The following is a 23,400-nucleotide window of genomic DNA, read 5'->3' as shown; positions in this document are numbered from 1 at the left end:
TTACCATATAAGCGTTACGCTCTGGCGACGTGCTAAATTATTATAATCATACCAAATTTGGCAACATGACAGGGTGCTTATTGAACCCTATTGTTCATACTGTGCGTAAACGGAGGGTGGACATTTCTCCTCACTTGTCATATTTGAAAAAGAGAAGATATTATACTGTATCAATGCGTATACCTCTTACATATCTACAAAACGTAATTGATTCTTTTTTAAATTCTTTCTTTTGATATATGCCTAAGCCGTAGGCAAGACTGACATTGAATCATCAATATATATAGTTCGATGGATAAAGCTAGAAACAAACATCACAAGTCTTAAGAAGAACATAATACAATACATTCACTAGAAGTCGTTTTAATAGAATATTACAAACATATATGTACCAATTCAGATATTTTTGACACTTCTTGAATGTCCCTACAGTATGAGTTTTGTTAGTACTTAAGATATACTCAAAAGATTTCTGTATGATAAAGATATTGATAAGTTGAATAGTAGTTTACATGATAAACCTACCTCACATATGTAGTATATCTACATACTTTCTAACAATTGGACATTGTTACGTGTTGTTACAATCATGTTTGGAGTTTTCCCTGGGTTATTTGTACAACGTTTTGGTTAGGAAGTTAAAGGCACCCAGAGCATTTTATGAGGCTTGAAACTCGAATTCAAAAAAGTACAATTTCTAATCATTCCTACACATGGTAAGTTTCAATAACACTATACCATTACATGTCGACATTAAAGAAGCAAAAATGCGATGTCGTTGAGTGATGAGAACTGATAGAAAATCTAAGCGCCAATAGACTGACCCTGACACTGTCCATCACAATTAGCGGTTCGACCAATGAGAGAGTGACTGCATGTCCTTCAAGTATTTGCATTCTTATGTTTTAATTTTGCATTTCTACGTTTTGACGGAGGTGGGCGGGGCTATTGGATCGGTCTTCCACTAGGCGCATTGAAATAAAGGATCACCATGTAGCTTATTTTTGTACCGCTTTTGAGCACTTTTGATATGACATTATCTTAAATGTCAATTTCATGAATATTACAGCAACTAGAATATTTCCAGTTTTCAAGCCTCACAAAATGCTCTAGGTGCCTTCAAAGTAACACATTCAACCAAACACAACTCTCTTCAACGTATCATCACCTTCGTGTATACAGTAGTTATCTCGTGAATTAGGACTGGTGTGTATAGTTTAGCTATACCAATATATGCAATAAACAAGCATCGCCACAGGTGTTTAGTAAGTCTAATAACACTTAGACATAGTTGTAATTCGACGTAAGAAGGTTTTCAAAGCTACCTGTAATCAACCTTTCCAAAAATAAAGTTTTTTTCATTTTTTTCAGACCTAGTCAGAGCTTATTTCGTGGCAACTTCTGCACTGAATCGTTCAAGCTAATGTAAACGCTCCAGCCATTTCTCATAGAAAACTAACGACTTTTTATCCGTCTTATCTACCAAAGCTCGTCGTCATACTAAATCGTGTAATACGTGGGTACCCTGTAGTGGACTAGGAGTAGTTCAAAAAGACGAAAACGGCCGCTGGTTCAGAAGACAAAGTCCTGTGGTCTTGTGGATCTCAGTACACAACATAACGACATAGCTGCCGGAGTTTCACCTGTTCTTGAAATACCAGTAGGTAGCTACATAGGCATGTGATAATAAAACCGATCAGTGCTTGCTGAACAACTTTTTTTTAGATTTCGTTTTGAAATTTCTTGTCGATGTTTCCACAAAAAGCCTAGCGTAGCTATGATGACTTTTGTTCCTATCGGGTCCTTCAGATACATATGCTACACGTTACCGCACACCTTAATTCGGTCCCTTACTAGAGCTGTGAAGTTCCGAGTTTTAGAAGTAGGATGTACTCTTCACAGGCCTTCGAAGATAAATCTGGGAGCGCAAGCTACACAAGAACCTTTTCTTGTATAAAAGGATCGACAAGACTCAACTGTCTTCTACACAAAGTTGTAGTCGATTCATTACTGCTATCAGCAATGACGTGAATCATTTCGCCGTTCTCGTAGGTTTCTTGAGGCAGTGCGTGATGCCGAGAGCGACCAACGTCAGGGCGACAGCGGCACCTACCGCGGCGACGGCGGAGAGTCCGGGCAGGCCTCTGGAAGTGTCTCCGTCTGGAATATAAGAACAGAATAGCACACATATTCCTTAAGCCTCAATAAGATGTAGAAAGCACGCGCACCTATACGGTTTCTGCTGCCATTTTTTGTTCGTAAAATACCAGCGGAAAAGTCTATCTGGGATGTATGAAACCAAATAGTTGCGCCTGCGCATAAAGATGAAAACGGCAAGAAAACAGTCACACAAACAGTCTCTACGGATTTGGTTGTCTAGTAAATCTTGCCATGTCAAAAGGAGGCATTAACTTTGTGTACAAGATGTACAAAGACTCTGTCAACTAGACGACCAACCAATCTTACCGTCAGAGGCTAACATCGCCGATCTCTTCCCCCTGTTGGCTCGCCCGCGCATGCGCACACGGTTACACGTGGCGATGGCCTCCTTGGCGCACTCCTCGTACTGCCGTATGGGGATGTCGCAGGTGTTGGCGTTACCTGGAGGAACGTCAAACTCAAGACTTAACATGGCGGTAAGGATTGTCGTCTTTTCATGAACAGTGCTTGTAACTTCTAGTTCATAGTTCAAATGACATCAAAATAACAAATGTCCTGAAATAACATAAACCATTATGATATTGTTTAAAACATAGACATTTGCACAAAATATACACCCTTCAAATGTTATTGAACATCGAACCATCAGAACATAATACTTCCAGCTTTTGATTCTTCCCACCGGGTAATTACATCAATCACTGACTTTACTCTTCCGATGACGTCATAATGAACAGGGTAGCCGGTTTGGAACTTTGCACTGCGGCTCGGAAAGAACGTTCTTTTGAGAAGCAAACAAACTAAATATTGAAATGTCTAAATACTGAATGTAATCACGATAATTGTCCACTGTTTGGTCATCAAATAATGTTTTTCACAAGCCGTGGTGCAAGGTTCCGAACCGGTTGCCATGTTCAGTGTGACGTCATGGGAAGAGTAAAATCACTGATTACCTTGTTGGAAGATCAGAAAAATCCGGAAGTATGGTTTATCATGGTTCATTGTTAAATAACTTAAGAAGGGTGTGTATTTGTTTTAAACGTTTATATTCTTTGAATGATACTATTCCTATTACAGATAATAAGAAAATGTTGTATTTTGGTGTCACAAACACTTTAAACTTCAGAACAATTCTCCAGAACTCACCTGTTGACTCGACCCTGATAACCCTGCTGTGCCCGTCCAGGGAGTAGCATTTGGACAGCATTTCACTCAAGCAGTCCTCGAACTGAAGCACCGGCACCTGGCAGGTGTCGGCAGCACCTGGATAAACAACAGTGCAGGTTCATGTAGCTGTTATTCAGTACGAGATATCTTATGGCATTGGTGGCTTAATAGATAAGGGAAACATTATCAGGAAGATAGTCTCTCTGTGTGTATATGTATGTGCATGTTCGTGTGTGTGTATGTGTGTGTGTATGTGTGTGTATGCGTATGTGTATGTGTATGTGTGTGTGTGTGTGTGTGTGCGTGTGTGTGTATGTGTATGTGCATGTGTATGTGTGTGTGTGTGTGTATGTGTGTGTATGTTTGTGTGTGTGTCCTTGCGCGCGTATGTGTATTTGTTTGTTTGTGTGTTTGTGTGCTTGTGTGTGTGTGTGTGTGTGTGAAAGGAGATTTAGCCGAATGTAAAGATTAACGTTACATTACTATTGCCGAAACTCAATGGAAACGGCGTCAAGAAAGTAAAAGAACATGACTATCGGTTCCCTGTGTTAATTATTCTACAAGACCGTCATCTGAAGCCTATGCCTCATTCTCAAAGACTATACCTGATCCTTACAGCGAGTGACGGTGCTTTTTTTGGCGACGCCTCAGTGGCGAGCCAAATGGCATAGTATTGTGTGCAGTTTGCAAATATTCTAGGATCTCCACAGGCATTTTAAGCCAATAAGAATGTTTGGAATGTTAGTCAGAAATGCAAAGGATAGAAAGCCATGCATGCAGCCCCCCTGGGGACATTCGTCTTTGAAAACCTAGACTAGACAGGCAGCCACATTTGTCAACCAGATGTGTCAGGCTTTAATGTATACATGGCCACTCAGATCTATTTATCTATTTCTGTACTCTTTTACTAGGGTAGCTCCCTCAGTTGGAAACATTAAGACCATAAAATTGCTGTTTAGACACAGAAAAAAAGCTGTCACCCGCCAGATATCTGCAGTCCAGACATCTAGAAAACCTGTGTCTAAATTGGGCCTTAGATATTTATAACGCAGTTACGCGACGTCTTACCGCGGCAGATCTGTTCGGTGAGACTGAGCGTGAGCGTGGACAGCGCGTCGAAGTCCGACACGGTGGTGATGTACCGCTCCGCGCTGGCGATCAGCTTCAACTCGTTCATGTTGACGCTCCCGACGCTGATGGCGTACATGATGACGCCTGCGCTGTGAGCCATCTGGGACGGGTAGCTGACGTCATCCTGGGAGAGGGACATATAATCACATTTATTACTCCGGGAAAGAGGATGACCTCCTTACGGGAGTATTGGAAATGCTTTTGTTTGCGTGTTCGCAGCTAGAACTCAAGTTACCGTCGTCGCATTGGTGTGTAACCTAGCATACTGTTTGCTAGGTTGGGCGTGGTGATGCACGATGTCTTTGTTACACCGTAACTGCATTTATCGTCAAGTCAGTATCGTAATTGCACCCCAATATTGACGCGCAAGTGGAATTGCCCTCCCATAGAGACCATGCTTAAAGGCCGGTCCTCTGTCGCCCAATGTAGTAAGCAGATATAGGGTAGATTCTTTCGCTATTTGCTGTGATCGTATAGTCACTGTTACATTGTAAAATAGACAACGTGCATCACCACACGCAACCTAGCAAAAGATATGCCAAGTTACGCACCAATGCGGCAACGGGAATTGTGAGTTCTAGCTGCGAACATGTGCAAAGTGACATCCTGTTTGCGTATAAGTATGGTGTCCAGTCGCAGCGCGCATATGTGCGCACAGGTCGGGGCGGCACACTTTTACGCACAGCGATTTTTTGTTGTTCACCTTGTAGTGCCTAGTGGTGCAGAGGTCAGCAAGTTTGCTATTTCTGCAGCACGGTATATTTTTACAGGGAGGGGGGTTGCTAGCCCTTCCACTTCAACGTGCTTGAGGCACCTCCCCGAACACGGGACCCACATCTAACGTCCCTTCCGAAAGATCGGTCCAGCCCCAATCGAGATGTACTTCCCCAGGAATTAAACCAGGGTTTCCCAGTTACCAACTTATTGGAACCAATAGCTCACCTGTGAGGCTGATATCAGTTGAGCTACAGGGACACCCCTATATCATTACAGTAACCACAGACATTTTAACACTATAGCACTAGCGCCCAGAATTGGTGTTGAGTAAAGACATTGCAGCCCTAAGTAGTCACAGGAAATATTGTCAATGATAACACGGTTAATGTGACATTCTGGATATCTAATGCATCAATTCTTGTTGCCACGCTACCTCATCGTTTCCTCATTGCTAATTGATATTGCAAAACATCAGTGTGACTGTGAAGTGTTTTCTTAAACTTCTCAGGAAAATTACGTCATCGTGTTGCGCAATCGGTAGGGTGTTTCGCCCAGAACCGAGAGATCCCGGATTCGAAACCACTGCTATGTCCCGATGTTGTGTCCTTGGGAAAGGCACTTAACACGACTTTCCTCACTCCACCCAGGTGTGAATGGGTTGCTGACTTCGGTTGGGGAAGGTCGTATTGAGGTCACCTGCTGGCGCCGAATGGCAGCCGCCCAGACCCTTGCGACAGTTCCACAAAGTGCAAGTGTGGAACAAAATATGTATCTGTTGTGTATTATGTGATTGTAAAGCCTGCAGCAATTCAGCACTGGCTGCCATTGCAAGGGTAATTTCTGACCAATAAACCATTCTTATTATTCCAAAAAAAATTACTCAAGCAACTGGATGAGATTTTGAAACAGTCAGACGTTTCAGATAGCATCCGCTATCTTTCTTCAGTGACTAAAGAAGGGTCTGGTACAACTAGGTTTTATACCAAAACTCTGAATAGATATGTTAATGAAGGGAAGACAAGCGGATGCTATCTGAAACGTCTGACTGTTTCAAAATCTTATCCAGTTGCTTGAGTAATTATTTTTGGCGTATCTTATTACCTGGATGTCTAACCTTCATTAACATTCTTATTATTGTTATTTATTACGGCTGTCTAATTCTGGACGGACTGAATTCAAATCAACAACTAGAGCGTTCCCCCCACCTGCGCCCTGCCGTCCGTGATGACGATGGCTATCTTGGGAACGTTCCCGCGGAACTGGCTGTGCTGTTTCATGAAGGTGATGGCCTCCCCCGTGCGAGTGAACCCGCCCAGGAACGGGATCCGGTCGATGGCGCGCATGACGTCCTGTTTGGTCAGGTACCGGTTCATGGAGAACTCTTCACGCACCGTGCTGCTGTACTGGATCACACCCACCTGTGGAGTGTAAATAGAAAACATATCATGGAAACCCGTCGTCCCTTTGTTCAGTTATTCTCCCTAGAAGATTTTCACAATAACGCCACTGCAGGTCTAGAGCAAGCTGCTAGGGGCCCCAAACCTATACCACTTCTTTATTACATCACAAGCTATCTGCCACCCAAAATTCAAGACCACAGCACGTCCAGGTCTAAAGATACAAAAACGGAAGTTCTGCTGAAGTACCAAGGTCACATACCAGGGGGCCCAAAATTGACCTTGAATTTCGGCTTCACAACACCTACCCACATACCAAATATCATTGTAATCCATCTTGAGGTTCTAGAGTTATGCTGTCGACAGTAGTGCGGAAACACAAACACACATACACACACACATACACACACACACACACAGACACACACACACACAGACACACACACCCAAAACTATATCTCCATTTTTCATGGAGATAACAACTTGTTGACAGGCTGAATAAAAGTTCTAAACGGGAACTATGTGGCTCCAGGTGTCTTACTGAGGGATGACTGCGGTGCAATAAATGTCGGCTAGCTGAGGAATGACTCCACTCTATTTCATAGAAAAAGTTGTTTGTTTTAGAAAATGGACGTGGGAATGCTCGATAAATCCTGTTAAAGCAGTGACTTAGACCTGCCGCCAATCACCTACCTACTACAATAAAGGCGTGACTATCTAAGTTACCCTCTCGAAAAATGTTATTCGGGAACACGCGACCTGGAATTGACACCCCCACCGGCACAAACAGTGCGTCACCGTTTGAGAAGAAGTTTTTCTACCAGTCAAATCAGAAGCGAGTAACGTTTGAGTGCATATGGCAATCTTACCTTGGTTGCGTCTGGCCCGATCTGGAACTGGTTGATGACGTTGCGCAGGAAGGCCTTGGACTTGTCGAACTCGTTCGGACCGACGCTGGTGGACCCGTCCACAAGGAACACGAGGTCGAAGGAGAACTTGCAGTCTGTGGAAAATTGAACATTATATGTACAGGATAAAAAGACTCTTTTTACACAACCAAGAGATTTATTCCACCGACGTTTCGGTGACCATCTGTCACCTTCTTCGAGGCACTTCTGACTGGTTCACATAGCAATGCAGCACAGGTGTTGCTGCTTATACATATTAATGAGATGCAATCCCAAACGCAAAGTATCTACATATGTACAATCACAGGGGACGGCATCACTATGCGGTCCCAAACGTACAGAAGTGTAACACATACACAACTATCGATCATTTATATGTACAGCTATAACACTGCTATAATATAAGATAGCTTCAATACCAAAAAAGCTTTGATATCTTATTCACAAGCCTTTGAATGTCTTTGTTCAGCACAGAACCATTCATAACTATCTAACGAGAACACAGTAAAAGTCCCTGTAAAAGTCTTGTATATCGTTAACTTACCCTGTATCTTTTGATAAAGAGTAACAACATATCTTTATTTCAGCAGAGGAAATACCGCAAGTAACTAGAGTTAAGTATTTGTGCTACATGTACTTCAGGTTTGCTATGTTAGTTTAGCGATTACGGGGTCTTTTTATGAATATGAATTGGCATTGATTTTTTCTTTTTATTTGAGTTGAATGTGTGATAGTTGTGTGCCGATTTGGTAAAAATACAGAGTACGTTAGCGACCCCCAAAAACACCCCTCCCAATGCGACGTCACAAAATCAAGATGGCGGCCACCACACATGCCAACGGATCCAACAAAGGTTTTGCTACGCAAACCTGTAAATATGATGCTCCTTACCTGTTCGTATTTCACAGCGAGCGCCCTCAAACCCTTGGAGACAGTTACAGCGGAACCCAGTCTTCATGGGGATGCAGGTCCCGCCATTCCGGCAGGGGGCGGTGATGCAAAAGTTGACAGTGCTAGGCCCGTCGCCCTGTATGTTGGTGGGTTTGGGCTTCAAAATGGACCCGGTTGGCTTACCCTTGTTGACCTCTGCAACGTAAGTCATATTTTAATTTGTTTATTCTCCAAGCAGAGGTTTCGATGGGAGGGGGAGGGGGGTAGTAGTGGCCGGAATTTGTAACGCTGCCTTCTCGAGAATAATATTTGTTACTTTCGCACAAAAGGGCTTTCAGACCAAATCATTTTACATAAGACGCGTTTCGCTGACGAGGCTAAATGTTTCCTTTCGTCTTCTGTCACAGACCTCTGATGGCGGGCTGTCACATATCATCATCATTTCAAGAAACATTCACGTCCAATGCACATTTTGCCTTCCTACAGTTGGAAATACATGTACAATGTACTACACTTGTTATGTGTTTGTTTATTTGTTTATTCATTCGCATATGTACAAGTGTTTAAAACAAAGATATACAGGGCAAAAAAACATGCAAGGGGGCCCAGAAGCCTAGGTGGCTTTTCTTTGGCCTCCCCTCGAAATCTGACAATAGGAATCATATCAGAAATTGTACATAATCCAAACTAAGGAAAATTAACGAATAGGAAATAAGTTGAACTTATACCATAAATCTTAACAAATGAATAGATACGAGGAAATACAAAATTGATTTTAAGGTATTAAACATAATAAGGTGCGCTAATATGATCAAAACTAAACATAATTAACAAATTTTGAAGAAGTAGATCATAAATTAAACAAGATATTAATCATCTTTGCGATGCTTCTGTGATGACATCTTGAATGTACATGGATTATATAGAGTCAATTAAGTAACGGGGCAACTACTTGAGTGGACAATAAACATTCTGTGATCATTAAAGAATATGGAATCTAAAGAATAAAGAAATTTGTTCGGAATAATATTAAAAGATAAGGGTGTTGGCAAGGGTGTTGGCAAAGTTACTCACGACAAACTCCACAGAATGCGTGGCAGTTCTCCCGTACGTAGTCCGTGTTACATGACTCCACGGTGGGCCAGCCCGGATTGGCACCGCAGTACGGATGCTTGTCTTCGCACCTCTCTGCAACGCGTAAATGTATGGAGTAGTACTCAAACAGATTCAAAGTAAATTGTGGTAGTAAATAAAGGGAGGCATATCTAAAGAATAACCTCTTCAACGGAAAGTAATCGGACAAAATGAACAAACAGTTTCGGTTGTCCTAATATGGCACACCACAGTTAAAACAAGCTGCTAGGGGGCCCAAACCTACACCACTTCTTTATTACATCACAAGCTATCTGCCATCCAAAAATCAAGACCATAGCACGTCCAAGTCAAAGGATACAAAAACGGAAGTTCTGCTGCAGTACCAAGGTCACATACCAGGGGGGCCAAAATCGACTTTGAATGTCGGCTACACAACACCCGCCCACATACCAAATATCGTAATCCATCAAGAGGTTCTTGAGTCATGCTGACTACAGTAGTTCGGAAACACAAACATATTCTTCAGACCACAGTGGTTTGCTAATCTTCCACGATGTCCACCTACCTGTGCAGAGTGGGCCGTCCCAGCCGGGCGAACACAGGCACGAGCATGTGGTGAAGTCCACCACCCCGCCATGCTCACAATGTATTCTACATTCTGGGGAGGTAAAACTGCTTGTTAAGTCCCGATGGTAATCGCTGCAGTAATAGACCCCTTCCCAAATACCGGCGCCATTTTGAATCTTGCGCGAGCGCGCGTTATTTGAGCACGAGAAAAGTAAACAAACGGTAAAGACGACGGCGTGGGAAAGGCTAAACAATGGCGTCCCCAATAGAAAGCAGCGTTGAGTCATCTGAGTCGGCGGATATGCCACCCTCCCGAGCAGGCCAGATATGCTCGGTACGTTACCTCCCATACCGGACCTGCCATTTCGCCAGAAGCGATTTTACAGGCTTGAAATGGCAGGGCCGGTATGGGAGGCAACGAACCGAGCATATCGGGTCTGATCGGGAGGGTGAGTAATTCAGTGTAGCACTGAAATAGACACAAACATTTAAACAGAAGACAGCAACAGCAGGAAGCGACTAGATTTGTAAGTAGAAAAGGAATTTACCGAAAAGATTATGGTAAGCAATGCAAAATCAACGGGTTCAAGCGATATCAAGATATACGAGACGTTTTTTGCTTGCTTGCCATAGGATAGACAATCAACTTACTAGTAACACTGGAGGCTTTTGATAAGAAACACGATTATACGCACCACCCTGAAGGTGATGTTTACTTTGAAGTATATCTTAAGTTCTCCAACTAGAATCTCCTACCTTCACAATTGGGTCCTTTCCACATCCCTGCACAGTTACAGTCGCAGGTGCTGTTCATGTAATTCTTGGGATTCCCACCTCGCACTCCGCCATTCCTACACGCAGGGTACGTTGGACAACCTGGGAAAATTGAGACCTGTCAGTGAAGTACATCATGTACATCGCAGCACTAGTACTGATTACGCCTGTTACACTAAAAAACACAATGACTGACAGTTAAAGGCACCCAGAGCATGTTATGAGGCTTGAAAACTGGAAATATTCTAGTTGCTGTAATCTTTATGAAATTGACATTCAATGCCACTGTTAACCACATTTGCGTGCGGATTTCTTATCAAAAGTGCTCAAAAGCGGAACAAAAATAAGCTACAGGGTGATCTTTTAGTTTCACGCGCCTAGGCCTAATATAGATAGAGCGCGATACCATAGCCCCGCCCACCTCCGTCAAAATGTAGAAATGCAAAATCAAAACATAAAGATGCAAATATTTGACGGACATGCAGTCACTCTCTCATTGGTCGAACCGCTAATTGTGATGGACAGTCAGGATCAGTCTATTAGGGCTTGGATTTTCTATCAGTTCTCACCACACAACGACATCGTATCTTTGCTCCTTTAATGTCGATATGTAATGGTATAGTGTTATGGAAACTTACTATGTGCAAGAATGGCGAGAAATTTGAGTTTTTTATTCAACTTTCAAGCCTCATAAAATGCTCTGGGTGCTTTTAATAGAAGTGTGGACTTACTGCACTCCCCGCAGAACTGGTGGCAGTTGTTGACCACGTAATCTGATCGACACGAGTCTGCTGTGGGCCAGCCTGGGTTAGCGCCGCACAGGGGACTGGCGTTCGTACACGGCTCTGGAGAAACATGGAGGTTGTCATTATCAAAACGAATAGATGGCCAACATCACAAAACTCCAACAGTCTGAATGTGTCACCACTAGAACGTCTTTATAACAGAAAAAAGGTGTTCGGGCCTTGTCACACTTGTGCGTATATTCAAGTGCGCGTGAGTTGCGCATTAACATTTTATTGGTTTAAGTAAGGTTTGCGGAGAAAAAGCTGTTTTCTACTTTGATCCACCGTTGTGCAACGAACCTAAGAAATCACTTATTCGGCTGCAAACTTAACCCTAACCCAAAACATGTTAATACGTAACTCATGCGGACTTGTATATACGCACAAGTGTGACAGGGGCTTAAGTGTCCATTGTATGACGTTTATATTGCGAACAGAAATATTATATGAATCGCACGATAGTGGGCAATGTTAAGTCTAAATTTCCACATACCCTTTTATATTGTTTCACAGAATATCTAATGACTATAACAGTTTATCGACATATAAGCTATATGTGTTTCATAGATATTTTCTTTGCGAGTTGCATTTATAACGATTGTTCTCGGCGAAGACACAAAGTAGGTAGACTGACTGTCACAGAGGTCTCCGTCCCAGCCAGGCGTACAGGCACACGTGCAGGTAGACCGGTCCAGTCTTCCGCCATTTGCACACCGCACGTTACATTCTGTGGGACAAGATACGGCAAGGAAGGGAGGATGTTTCAATCCTCAAACATATGACAGTGTTCATGATGACAGCATCCTTACTTCATTGTTTATTGTTCATTGGCACATAAAAACAAGTACATTTTGTTGCAAACAGGAAAGAAAAACATTCAGGGGAAACCTGACACCTCCTAAGTTTTCATTCACCAGGTTGTATTATTTCAGCCAGTAGGTACCCATGTGAGTAATGAGGCTGTTGTAAGTTGTAACGCACTCGAGGCACCTCCTCGAACACGGGACCCCCATTTTTCGTCTCTTTTTTTTCGAGGGCTTCCCCTTAACTGCGATTAATCACTTATTGTAATGATGGTTGCTGGTCATTTCATAATGTATACATACCTTGATAAGATTTTTTAAAAGTCAATCATTATAGATAGATAAACAAAAATTAGGAAAACAAACAGACCTTAGATAACTGTTTTACTGTTTATGCTAGGGTCACATTTCCAAGCCGGGGCCCGGCCGGGCAGCTTGTGGGAACGAAAACTATGATATAGAAGACAACAAAACACACAAAACTTTTTAAAAATTATTCCTTACCATACGTTATGTATATTCATGATATGCAGCTTTTATTCTTTGTTTTCTCAAACTGCCCGGCCGGGCCCCGGCTTGGAAATGTGACCGTAGCATTAGCGAACGAAATGAACCCGCTCAACTCACCTGCACACGTGGGTCCGCTCCACAACCCAGCACAGTTACACTCGCAGCTCCTGTCGCCGTACTTGGACGGGTTGTTCCCGCGGTAGCCGCCGTTCCTACACCTGGGGGACTCCTGGCATTCTGTGAACATGAACGGTAAAATAAGCGCCATTAAACATCCCTCTGAAGCCCCTGTCACACTTGTGCGTACGTACAAGCCCGCATGAGTTGCGTATCAACATGTTTGTGGTTTAGGTTAAGTTTGCAGCCGAAGAAGTTATTTCTTTGGTTTGATAACTAGACTGCTCAACGGTGGGTCAAAATAGAAAACAGCTTCCTCCCCGCAAAATTTACTTAAACCCAAAAAAATGTTACTGTGGAACTCATGCGCACGAATATATATGCACAAGTGTGACAGGGCCCTTACGCGCGCACAGAAGATGGTAACGTACGTTAAGGCCCTGTCACACTTGTGCGTATATTCAAGTGCGTATGAGTTGCGCATGAACATTTCTTTTAATTTGTCTATGTCAAGTTTGTAGGGATGAAGTTGTTTTCTACTCTGACCTACCGTTGTGCAGCCTATTTATTTAACCAAAGAAATTACTTCTTTGGCTGCAAACTTAACCTAAACCAAAAACTTGTTAATACGCAACTCATGCGGGCTTGTGTATACGCACAAGTGTGACAGTGCCCTTAAATCAGTCTATCGGCTAATATCTAATTAGCCAACGGATTGCTCATTTGCCCACTGTTTCAGAAATCATTAATCAAAATCTGCCCTATTTAAGAATGCAGACTGGTTGCAAACAATAAACAACACTAAGAAAATAGTTGATAGACACATATAGACAGCGATCAATGATTTCATAGATGTCTTTGCAAAGGCACCAACAAAATGATTAAGCTCTGTAGCTCACCGCATTTTCCACAGAAGAGAGGACAGTTGGTGATGACGTAGTTGTTGGAGCAAAGGTCTGTTGTAGGCCATCCCGGACTCGCTCCACACAGCGGGCTTTTGTTCTCGCACGGTTCTGTGGGGAGGTAATATCAACATCGAGTTAGTTAAAAGTTAGTTAAAATCTTCCCACACCATTATTGATGTATAGGGCGGTGCCCATCTCCGTTTCATAGCCCTCACACATTTGTGGTGCTATCACTGTAGCAGGGGGCTAGTCCACAACATCGAGTTAGACACTTCCTGTTTTATACGGTATAACCCATTTGGACAGTGTCATAAACCAAGACAACGAAAGAAAGAAAAGAGACACGTGCCTTATCTGACGACGGATTCTACTCATGATAAACGCAGTGACATACAGACGCGTTGCCTATTTCTAGTGAAACTATTCAATGTTTATTTCCAAACCAAATGACTAATACTAGAGTTAAGTATTTGCGCTACATATACTTCAGGTTTGCTATGTTAGTTTAGCGATTACGGGGTCTTTTCATAAATATGAATTGGTATTGAATTTTTATTTTTATTTGAGTTGAATGTGGGATAGTTGTGTGCCGTTTTGTTAATAATATAGAGAACGCTAGCGACTCAAAAAACACCCCTCCCAATGAAATGGTATGGCTAGCCTGCGACGTCACAAAATCAAGATGGCGGCCACCACACATGCCAACGGATCCAACAAAGGTTTTGCTATCGCGAGCATCTTTCTCATACCAAGTGATGCCAACTTACCGGAACACTGGTCTCCCAACCACCCCGGTCCACACTCACACACGCAGGATTCTGGGTAGAGCGTTCCGCCATTTCGACAGATTTTCTTACAGCCTCCCGAAGTTACAGCACTTGTCTCTGAAATAGAAAGAAATGTCGTATAACGTCTCGACCATAGAAGCAATTGTGTAAATTATACGTTGAACTTAACATGCTGATTTACTCATCTATTCATCTACATGTACATTTATGTATAGGTTATTAATTTGTATCCACTTCGACTGTTTGTATGTATAGATGTAGTAGACCTTACGAAAGTCGCTGTACTTTAGTTGTGTCAATAAAGATTTCTATCAACAGACGGTTTGCTGGAATGACCAAATATAAAATAAAGAAATTTGACCAGCTCTTGGGTCAATAAAATATATAATCTACAAAATATATGGATAGACTATTGTATGAATCGATTTTAAGAAAAGGCATTTTAAAAGATGTATGGATATGGTGAAAAAGTAAAGGAGAAGGCGCACCGCAGACTCCACAGAAGGCGTGACAGTTGTCTCTCACGTAGCTCGTCTTGCAGGAGGCCTGGGTGGGCCAGCCCGGGTTAGCTCCGCAGAGCGGGCTCTTGTCCACACAAGGGTCTGCGAACATAGAAATTAGTATTTAATCGGTACAAGACGATAGCTCTCCACATTGAACTTGTCTCCACCAGGCCTTCCTACGGGGGTATGGATCGTAGAATTCGAAAATAAGGAATAATTCGCCAGTAGATTCAGTCCATGGAAGGTTAATGATTTCCCCGCCTGCAAATGTTACTCTAGGGTGGCAAAACCCTCCTGGCAAATATTCTCCCTATAGCTGGCGAAGTTTATAGTCTAGGAAAAAAAAGCATGTTGCATAAGACCATGGGTCTGAAAATGTGAAACATACATACATAGTAGAACAGAAACGTGAAAACCTTTCCAAATGGAACAACAATAGTTAGCTAACCAAGCTTGATTTACAAATATCATAGTCATGCGCATGCATCGTTAAAAGTCGTGAGCTGGACTAACCGAGCCATACTAGTATTACACATCCTTACCTTGACATTGGTCCCCGTCCCATCCAGGTGTGCATTTGCATGTGCATGTGGCGCGGTCCAACGTGCCGCCATTCAAACATCTAGCCTGGCACTCTGAAATAAAAAAGTGAAAAATCAAAAAGACGAATCATGGCTGTTCACCAAATCATGGATTGTCAATGTTTACGTACACCATGGCACCTTGACTACACTGTTGCTAAGGGCCCTGTCACTCTTGTGCGTATATGTAAGTCCGCATGAGTTGCGTATTAACATGTTTTTGGTTTAGGTTAAGTTTACAACCGGATAAGTGATTTCTTATGTTTGATCACTAGGCTGCACAACGGTGGGTCAAAGTAGAAAACGACTTTTTCCCCGCAAACCTTACTTAAACGAAAACAAATGTTAATGCGCAACTCACGTGCACTGGAATATACGCACAAGTGTGACAGGGCCCTAACATTTTTTTGGTTTAAGTAAATTTTGCGTGAAGGAAGTTGTTTTCTACTTTGACCCACCGTTGAGAAGTCTAGTTTTCAAACCAAAGAAATTACCTCTTCGGCTGCAAACTTAACCTAAACCAAAAACATGTTAATACGCAACTCATGCAGGCTTGTATATACTCACAAGTGTGACAGGGACTTTAAGAAAATTATACAAAATAATAAGCATATGAATTATTCTGTCATCAAATATCAAAGGAAAAGCGGAAAACAAACAAATCAGGAGAAGGCAATGCTTGGATGTTCTGTAATATAAGGGGAAAAAATGTATGAATTTTCTGGCCAACCTGAGCAGGTGTGCCCGCTCCACAGCCCGACACAGTTACAGTCGCACGTCCTGTTACCGTAGTTCTCCGGGTTGCCTCCCCGCCGACCTCCGTTCTGACAGGCCGGGTGCGGCGGACAAGCTGGCGAACGAGAAAGGTCGAGGTCTAACGTTACGTCATGCGCCTTTTTTTAAACACCCGCAAGCAGTTTGCATATGCACATTACAAGTCTTACGTAATCTTCTCAATGTCTATTTGTTTATACTTACGCCATTGTTATCATGCTAATAAGAGAAACGCTAAGGCCTAGGCCAGATTTATCCAGCCTCTACCAGACCCCGCGGATGGCTGAAAAAATAGTAGAAATTGGCCACATAGAGTGAATAGTATGCTAAGGGAGTCGGTTACGGAGAGGGGGTCCAATATGCCATCCTACTGTACCCCTCTAGCAGACTAACTCCTCTTGCAAGTTCTGTCTATTTGGCCGATTTCTACTCTTTCCAGCCGCCTCTGGAGCCTGGTAGAGGCTAGTATTTACACACAAGTTTTCGAAGTTGACTTGGGGCTGTGAGTGAGGAGCTTTGGGCTTCCAAAGTGGAGTTTTCCTACTAGAAAAAGCTATTCGAGTGACCTAGGGTTCTCCTTGCATAGTCCTGAGTTGACTCAGTTAAGCCGGGCCTAACAATCAACACAGGACGCTTTACATCATGGAAGCCCATCTGTGTTGGTAGTAATCACAATACAATGCTAAACTTTCTTCCAACACTATGGTATACGTATTCACGGATCAAATTTCCAACGATCAGTTATAATTGATCCTGAAAGAAGAAGACGACAGTGGTCGTTGAAAATTTGATCCGTGAATACCTTAGTGTTGGAAGAAAGTTTTATCATTGTATTATTAGGACGATTTACACTTTGCCATCTAGTAAATACAAGCAACAATCTTAGCTACTGAATACATTGAATGTACGGAGGTAGACCTTTCCAGCGACGTCTATCGCCCTTCCTCAGTTTTCATGACAAATAATGTTTTCCTAGATGTCAAACTTTCACCAACGTTACAAAAAAGACCTTTCTGCTATATTTGAAGTACTTCTTAAGCCACATCCGAAGCCACAAGAGAACTTCAGAGGCGCACAGATTGTCTCCCGAGACTGGAGTTAAAAGTTAAAATCCTCCCACACCATAATTGATGTATAGGGCGGTGCCCATCTCCGTTTCATAGCCCTGGGGCCACACTGTGGTGCAATCACTGGCAGTGGAGTGTGTTTAACTTCCATACTGTTTCATAAGTATGTACCATTTTTATAAAGTCTTTGGTATGACTCAATGCACCTCTTGTCCAGAGGTGTCCTACCTGGGGCTTGAACCCCAGTCCTTCTGGTCCAAGTAATTTGAATCAGATGTGGCAGAGTAGCAGAGGCGCAGACCACTACACCACAGGGACCCCCCCCCCCCCTAGACTGGACAGCCAAAAAAAAAGAAGAAGACTTACAGCATATGCCGCAGAACTGGTGGCACTTGTCACGGACGTAGTTGGTGGCGCACATCTCAGTGGTGGGCCAGCCCGGGTTCTTACCGCACAGGGGACTATGGTTCTCACATGCTGCCGACACTGCGCCCTGGGAACGAATGGGAATACAGGATACTCACTACCCCAGCTAGCTGCAGGTGTTTTGGTAAAGTTACATAACCCTTTTGTAGCCTCGTAGTTATTGGCTATTGGTTCTAATTAGTTGTTTTTTTTGGTATGAATGGTTTATTATTATTATACAACATTCACAGACAACAAGCAACAGCATCGCAGGTTTCCGTAGTTACCTGAATTGTGCTGGTGTTACAGTGATTAAAATCGCAATTATAGTCAACAAGTTGAGGTCATTCCTTTTAAAATGCATTTACGTATAAAACGCAATCGCAGTAAAATATTGATGTACAAGTACAGTCAAGAATCTACCATAGATGCATGTTACATTACATTATACACAAAATGTCCGTGGGCATTGCACTATCACAAGGAACTGGCAGAGTCAACATTGTTCAGAAGCATGGCCATGTAGGGCATCGGGCTTTTCTTAAAGCGCTCTGCTCTTGTTGGTGACTGGGAGACCCCAGTTCAATCCTGGGTCAGGACATCTTATGTGACATCATCAAAGACAGTGCACAGACTAGAGGGTGACTACGTTGGTGGCATAGCTGCTCAAGGCATGGAAGCATATATAAGGATCTCAATTGAAACCTTTTTCGTCTATATATAAAACCCGACATTTGTTCTTCAGATCCAACGTTCTACCCGCTTCTTTGAGTTTGAGAAGGATGACGTAATGCTGACTTGATGTTGTTACAAGGTCGAGCAATGAGAGACTGGGAGGGGACGAACCATTCAAGCATCACAACCAACTGAGCCTTAAAGTACCGGATGCATTCTTGAGAAAAACGTCAGTACCTATTTTTGGTTGAAACTATTTTGGGCTGTTGTTTGATCCGCATATATCTGACAAAGAAGACCACCTATTTACGCTATCGTTGAATACGTATGAGGAAATGCAATTCAATACTGTCGTACAATTCGGAACGTTTTATCCCCACTTTTCTACCAAACCCTCTTTATTGCTTTTGTCTGCCACTTTCCCTTTGATGATATCCTCATATTGAAATCCTACCGACATGCACATGTTGCCATCGCGATTGCAAAAGCTCGAGCAATAGCGTTCTTCGTAACCCTACAAAACTTTACAAACATTGGCTATTGACACATTGTCACACATAGCAAACGAAAGTCTACGCACATTTTAGAAAAAAAAAACTTTCTATTTGTGTTTTAATCAATCTACCCCTTTCTAGGACTTCAATCAGGCAAAAGATAATGCTTCAGCCCCCCTGCCCTGCTAATTCAGGTAACCCCTTAATTAAATTGACCTGACGGCCATATTAGGATCGACCAATAACCAGATAGGACCAGTCTTCACTGCCATCGTCATACCGCCGACAAAGTTCTTCCGGTCCGTTTCCTGAACTAGCTCTCCATTGGTCCGCTTCCAATGTTATTATGTCACAAGTTAAGGCTCTCCAATGTTCCTCGCGACCCCTAAAGGTTTTGCCTAGGATGATGCTGTGTGGAACGTACGCAAATAGGTACTCAGTGGTTGTGCTGGCAATTGCCAGTGTTCTTTCGGGAATGCTGCTAGATCAACAATCTTGACATAGCCTTGCTCACTTCCCATCTTCAACATTCATGGCAGGCATATGACCATTTTGGGGATGTAAGCCATTGGGCAAAAGTTGACTTCGCCTTTCATAGATTTATAACATTGTATATACATGATATTTAAAAGCAGAGGCCCGCTTGAATCATTTACACGAATGGCTCAAATATTTCGATCTGGCATCGCCTTGCCAACACACGACGTTGACAAGAATAAACAAAAACAAAAATGTGCCGATTAATACTGGTATTTGCTGGACTTCATTGTGAACATGATTGTGAGAACAAAGTCTGTGCATACTACGTTAATTTTCTGAATTACTGGAATTAAGCAAAGAACAGAGAATAATATTACAGTAACTGCACTATATTCACTCACATGACATCATGTTAACCCTGACCCTTTCACTGTAGAGGAAAACAAAGCTTTCTCTGCTAATATGTGTAAACAACTTGACAAAATCAAGCTGCTACTATTCACAGAGTATGTACATGTGGTGTGTGGATTTCTAACATCCTCATTCGGAAACCATCAGGAAATAAAGAAAATCCAACTGGGACAACATTTCCAGAGAGTGACGCATCAGTCAAAAATGTTCCTCATTTGAGCGCCAACTCACATCCCACCCTCTTCGACCCATCTCACAATCTTCTTCATATTTACTCGTAGTCCTAAATGGCAAAGGAATTCACTTCCCTCCTTCACAAAGAAGCAGAGGACCAACACGTACCCCAAACACACCTGAACTTTTCCCAAGGCGTTGGCTGTCGTGCACTTGAGCAAACATTGGGTTCTTTGGATTTGGACGTTGATTGACGGGATACTGTGAACCACAAGCCGACCACAATCGGCTTGTTGGCATGGAAGAACAATGGATTTCGAGCAGTACTTGAGGAAGTGACAGTTGGGACACAGCGGCCATTCAGAACTCTCCGAGCATCTTGTGTGAACCCTGGCAAAAGGGCAGCGCCGACCATCCTGCGTGTGGTTGTGAATCAACCGATAGAATGGCCACCCCAACGTTTCAAGACTAAGCTAGATGTAATGTCACTTTTACGGTATATCTATCATTACATCATTACATTCACAGGGGAATGGCGCTACTTGTGGATGCTCACATGCGATGCCTATAGGCCTGCAGCGTTTCTAGATTAATGAATGTGTCTTTTTTTCAAAATAAGGAGACAAGCTAAAGCGTATGGAATTGGGTCAACTTAACGAACAAGCACAAAGAGCAAAACGTCAAAAGGTATTGTTGTGTGATAGGTTTCGCAGTTGATGTTTTAAAGGAAGTTTAGTGCACTTTGCCCAGAGAGTAGTAGTAGGTCTACCAATCATTATAGATACTTGTCGTACTGAGTTACCAAGTAAAATGAGAGGGTTGTTATACTCGGTCTGCGAGAGAACGACAACCGCAGTGAACATGACTCTTGACCCCGTGGACATTGATTTCCATGGGTTACAAAACATACCCATGAAGCCATTGTTGTTGAATCCTGCTAGCTAGGAGGTTTTTTTTACTGTCGCCCTTCAATGTCATTATTTGTGGCGAAGTCTGAAAACGCAAATACAAATTATAGAAATCCCCTTTCTACAAACAATGAAGATGAAGTTTCGTTTGATCACAAACTTCCAAAAATTACTAGACATGGAATTTACAAAGAACAGAGAACAACTTAAGATGGTAGCAATATCCTTGCTGTTTCCGTGTTTCTGTAGACTCCAGTAATTGCATAATATGGATTTTTCTCTTCTAATTTTCCGATTACCACTTCGAGCCGAGTTGCCCTATGGTCGCAACTGGTCAATCATGTCGTATTAATCGCATCAATCATTATTCTGAACATCAAGACGACAGAAAATGGACGGCAATGTGGAATCCACAGCCAGGAGAGTTCGTTCGAATCGAGTCGCCCACCCACGCACATGGTCGACTTGATGAAACCCCAATGATAGAAACGCTGAAATAAGGCATGGACGTGACGCTAAATGATTCGACACCAGCCTATGAATCGCGCATGCATTCTGTTTAGTGACAAAAATCATCCGAAGATCCATTGTAGGCACGGTTGGAGGTGGATTCCTGGACAAGTTCAGGATGTTTTTTTAGAAAACTTTTAAGACATCACTGTTTGTCCGAGTTCTGGGAAATTGTCGCTTTTTTGCTATGATCCGTTCTAGTTGAAAAACAGTTGCCTTTCTCATTGGCAAATTGTTCATCTACCACAAATGTTCTCAATGGACTGTTATCTTATTCAAAATTTACCATACTTAACAGTCGATACCTCGCAATACCTCATCTTAGCCCTCCATTTTAAGAATTTGACATTTTCCAATGAGTTTGCCTTTCCTGAATCGGCAGAATCTCGTGGGAGCAGGGAATCTCGGGTACTTGTTTGCCGTATTTAATTATTTGTCAGTCATGGGAATAACAAGGATGTAAGTGCACCATTGCTAACGACTGCATCATCTCAAGGAGTGCGGAATTTTCTAGAGGACTGTCGGAAGCCCCGCCAAGTCTAGCTGAGTTTGAGGATCCCCAAACGTAACGGGGATGGACGCGCATTGCCGACGATGAAACCTCATGGGTCCGACTAGGGCCCTGATCGTTTCTCAGTTCATCGCAGCGACAAACCAGTGTTTACCCTAAGATTTCGTCCCAGCTTCGGAAACGGATCAGAATGTATATCAAACTGCACACCTAAAATAGAACTATTTCAGAAACATCAATTGGACAGTATTTGACCACCGTATGGTGATCACAATGGCCGCACCACTGCGAAAAGTAATGTGCACGTACCTCTACAAAGAATGAAATCAAAACGATAGCCGCTATCACTCTCCAACTTCCTCCTCCCTCCATGGATGGCACTGAAAGCTTCACGCTTGTAAAATCCAAACTTTGCTCGCAATAAAATCCAAAATTTACCGCCTCTCTCTCGTAAATTATCGGGTGTCAGTAAAAATAAGTCTCGCGCGCTCTGCGCTCACGATGTGTTTACCGATCCCAGTGGTGCGCAGTTTTCCGGTGGGCTATTGGCTAGAGCGCTTCTTACCGGGTAACGCTGGAGGAATGCGACTTTCTCAATTGACATGGGCGAGCGTGAAACAGGATTTGCCCAAGCGAGAGGGAAGAATGGGGTAGCGGGATTTTTCCTCAAAGCCAAGCCACAAAACAGTGGCGCGCCACTCATTTAGTTTTTGTCTACTTGAAGAATCTTGTCAAAAAGGTCCCCCAGTAATAAAGATTCACGGTATACGTACCACCCATTAAGAGTTCAATATTTAACTTCATCCGGGCGCTCTTTCAATATTCATGCGATGGGGCATTCAGTACCGCCTTTCAATACAATATGTATTCTTTTGTATGGGGGCCCGCTGGATGATGTATGCGGTCCGCAAGGCCTGGCAACTGGTGGTCACGACATGTCCTTTTTTTTTCTACCATTCTTTGGTAACATTTTTACATACAGGGCACCGTGTAATAAGTAATACACATCCAAAGGTACATGGTATTTTCAACTAGGCGCGTTAAGTACGCATTGGGATGGTGTAGGCGTGTTTTCCACAGCTGCCGCAGAAATATAATTCCCACAGCGGGGGATAATGCCTTTCTAATCCCAGGACTCAATTCTTATGAAGATCCAGAGGACTTGAGCACACAAGCTAGACCTGGCCCTAGC

General features: G+C 42.9%; 1 protein-coding gene across 1 annotated transcript; it reads right to left on the bottom strand.

Annotated features, from left to right (window-relative positions):
• Nucleotides 1-347: 347 nt before the first annotated feature.
• Nucleotides 348-23,070, bottom strand: LOC136427600 (protein draper-like). The gene is made up of 20 exons (XM_066416577.1): nucleotides 22,518-23,070; nucleotides 18,007-18,133; nucleotides 16,530-16,649; nucleotides 15,761-15,853; nucleotides 15,204-15,317; nucleotides 14,695-14,811; nucleotides 13,922-14,035; nucleotides 13,023-13,142; nucleotides 12,227-12,319; nucleotides 11,539-11,652; nucleotides 10,790-10,909; nucleotides 10,032-10,124; nucleotides 9,446-9,559; nucleotides 8,372-8,566; nucleotides 7,442-7,575; nucleotides 6,381-6,593; nucleotides 4,396-4,582; nucleotides 3,307-3,423; nucleotides 2,467-2,601; nucleotides 348-2,160 (listed from the first exon to the last, which is right to left on the bottom strand). The coding sequence occupies exons 1-20, from the start codon at nucleotides 22,578-22,580 to the stop codon at nucleotides 2,033-2,035; spliced, it is 2,511 nt and encodes an 836-aa protein (XP_066272674.1). The 5' UTR covers nucleotides 22,581-23,070; the 3' UTR covers nucleotides 348-2,032.
• Nucleotides 23,071-23,400: the final 330 nt, after the last annotated feature.

This window comes from Branchiostoma lanceolatum, chromosome 2 (assembly GCF_035083965.1).
Source record: "Branchiostoma lanceolatum isolate klBraLanc5 chromosome 2, klBraLanc5.hap2, whole genome shotgun sequence".
Classification (NCBI taxonomy): Eukaryota; Metazoa; Chordata; class Leptocardii; order Amphioxiformes; family Branchiostomatidae; genus Branchiostoma; species Branchiostoma lanceolatum.
This window is presented reverse-complemented; position numbering and strand designations above follow the sequence as displayed.

What these genes read in the sequence shown, in the direction of transcription:
- LOC136427600 (XM_066416577.1), bottom strand. Translation starts at nt 22,580, where the DNA reads ATGGAGGGAGGAGGAAGTTGGAGAGTGATAGCGGCTATCGTTTTGATT. An exon ending in GAGCGGGCACACCTGCTCAG is followed by an intron (nt 15,854 to 16,529) that starts GTTGGCCAGAAA and finishes TTTTTATTTCAG; the next exon opens with AGTGCCAGGCTAGATGTTTG. An exon ending in TATCAGGGTCGAGTCAACAG is followed by an intron (nt 2,602 to 3,306) that starts GTGAGTTCTGGA and finishes ACGTTCCTCCAG; the next exon opens with GTAACGCCAACACCTGCGAC.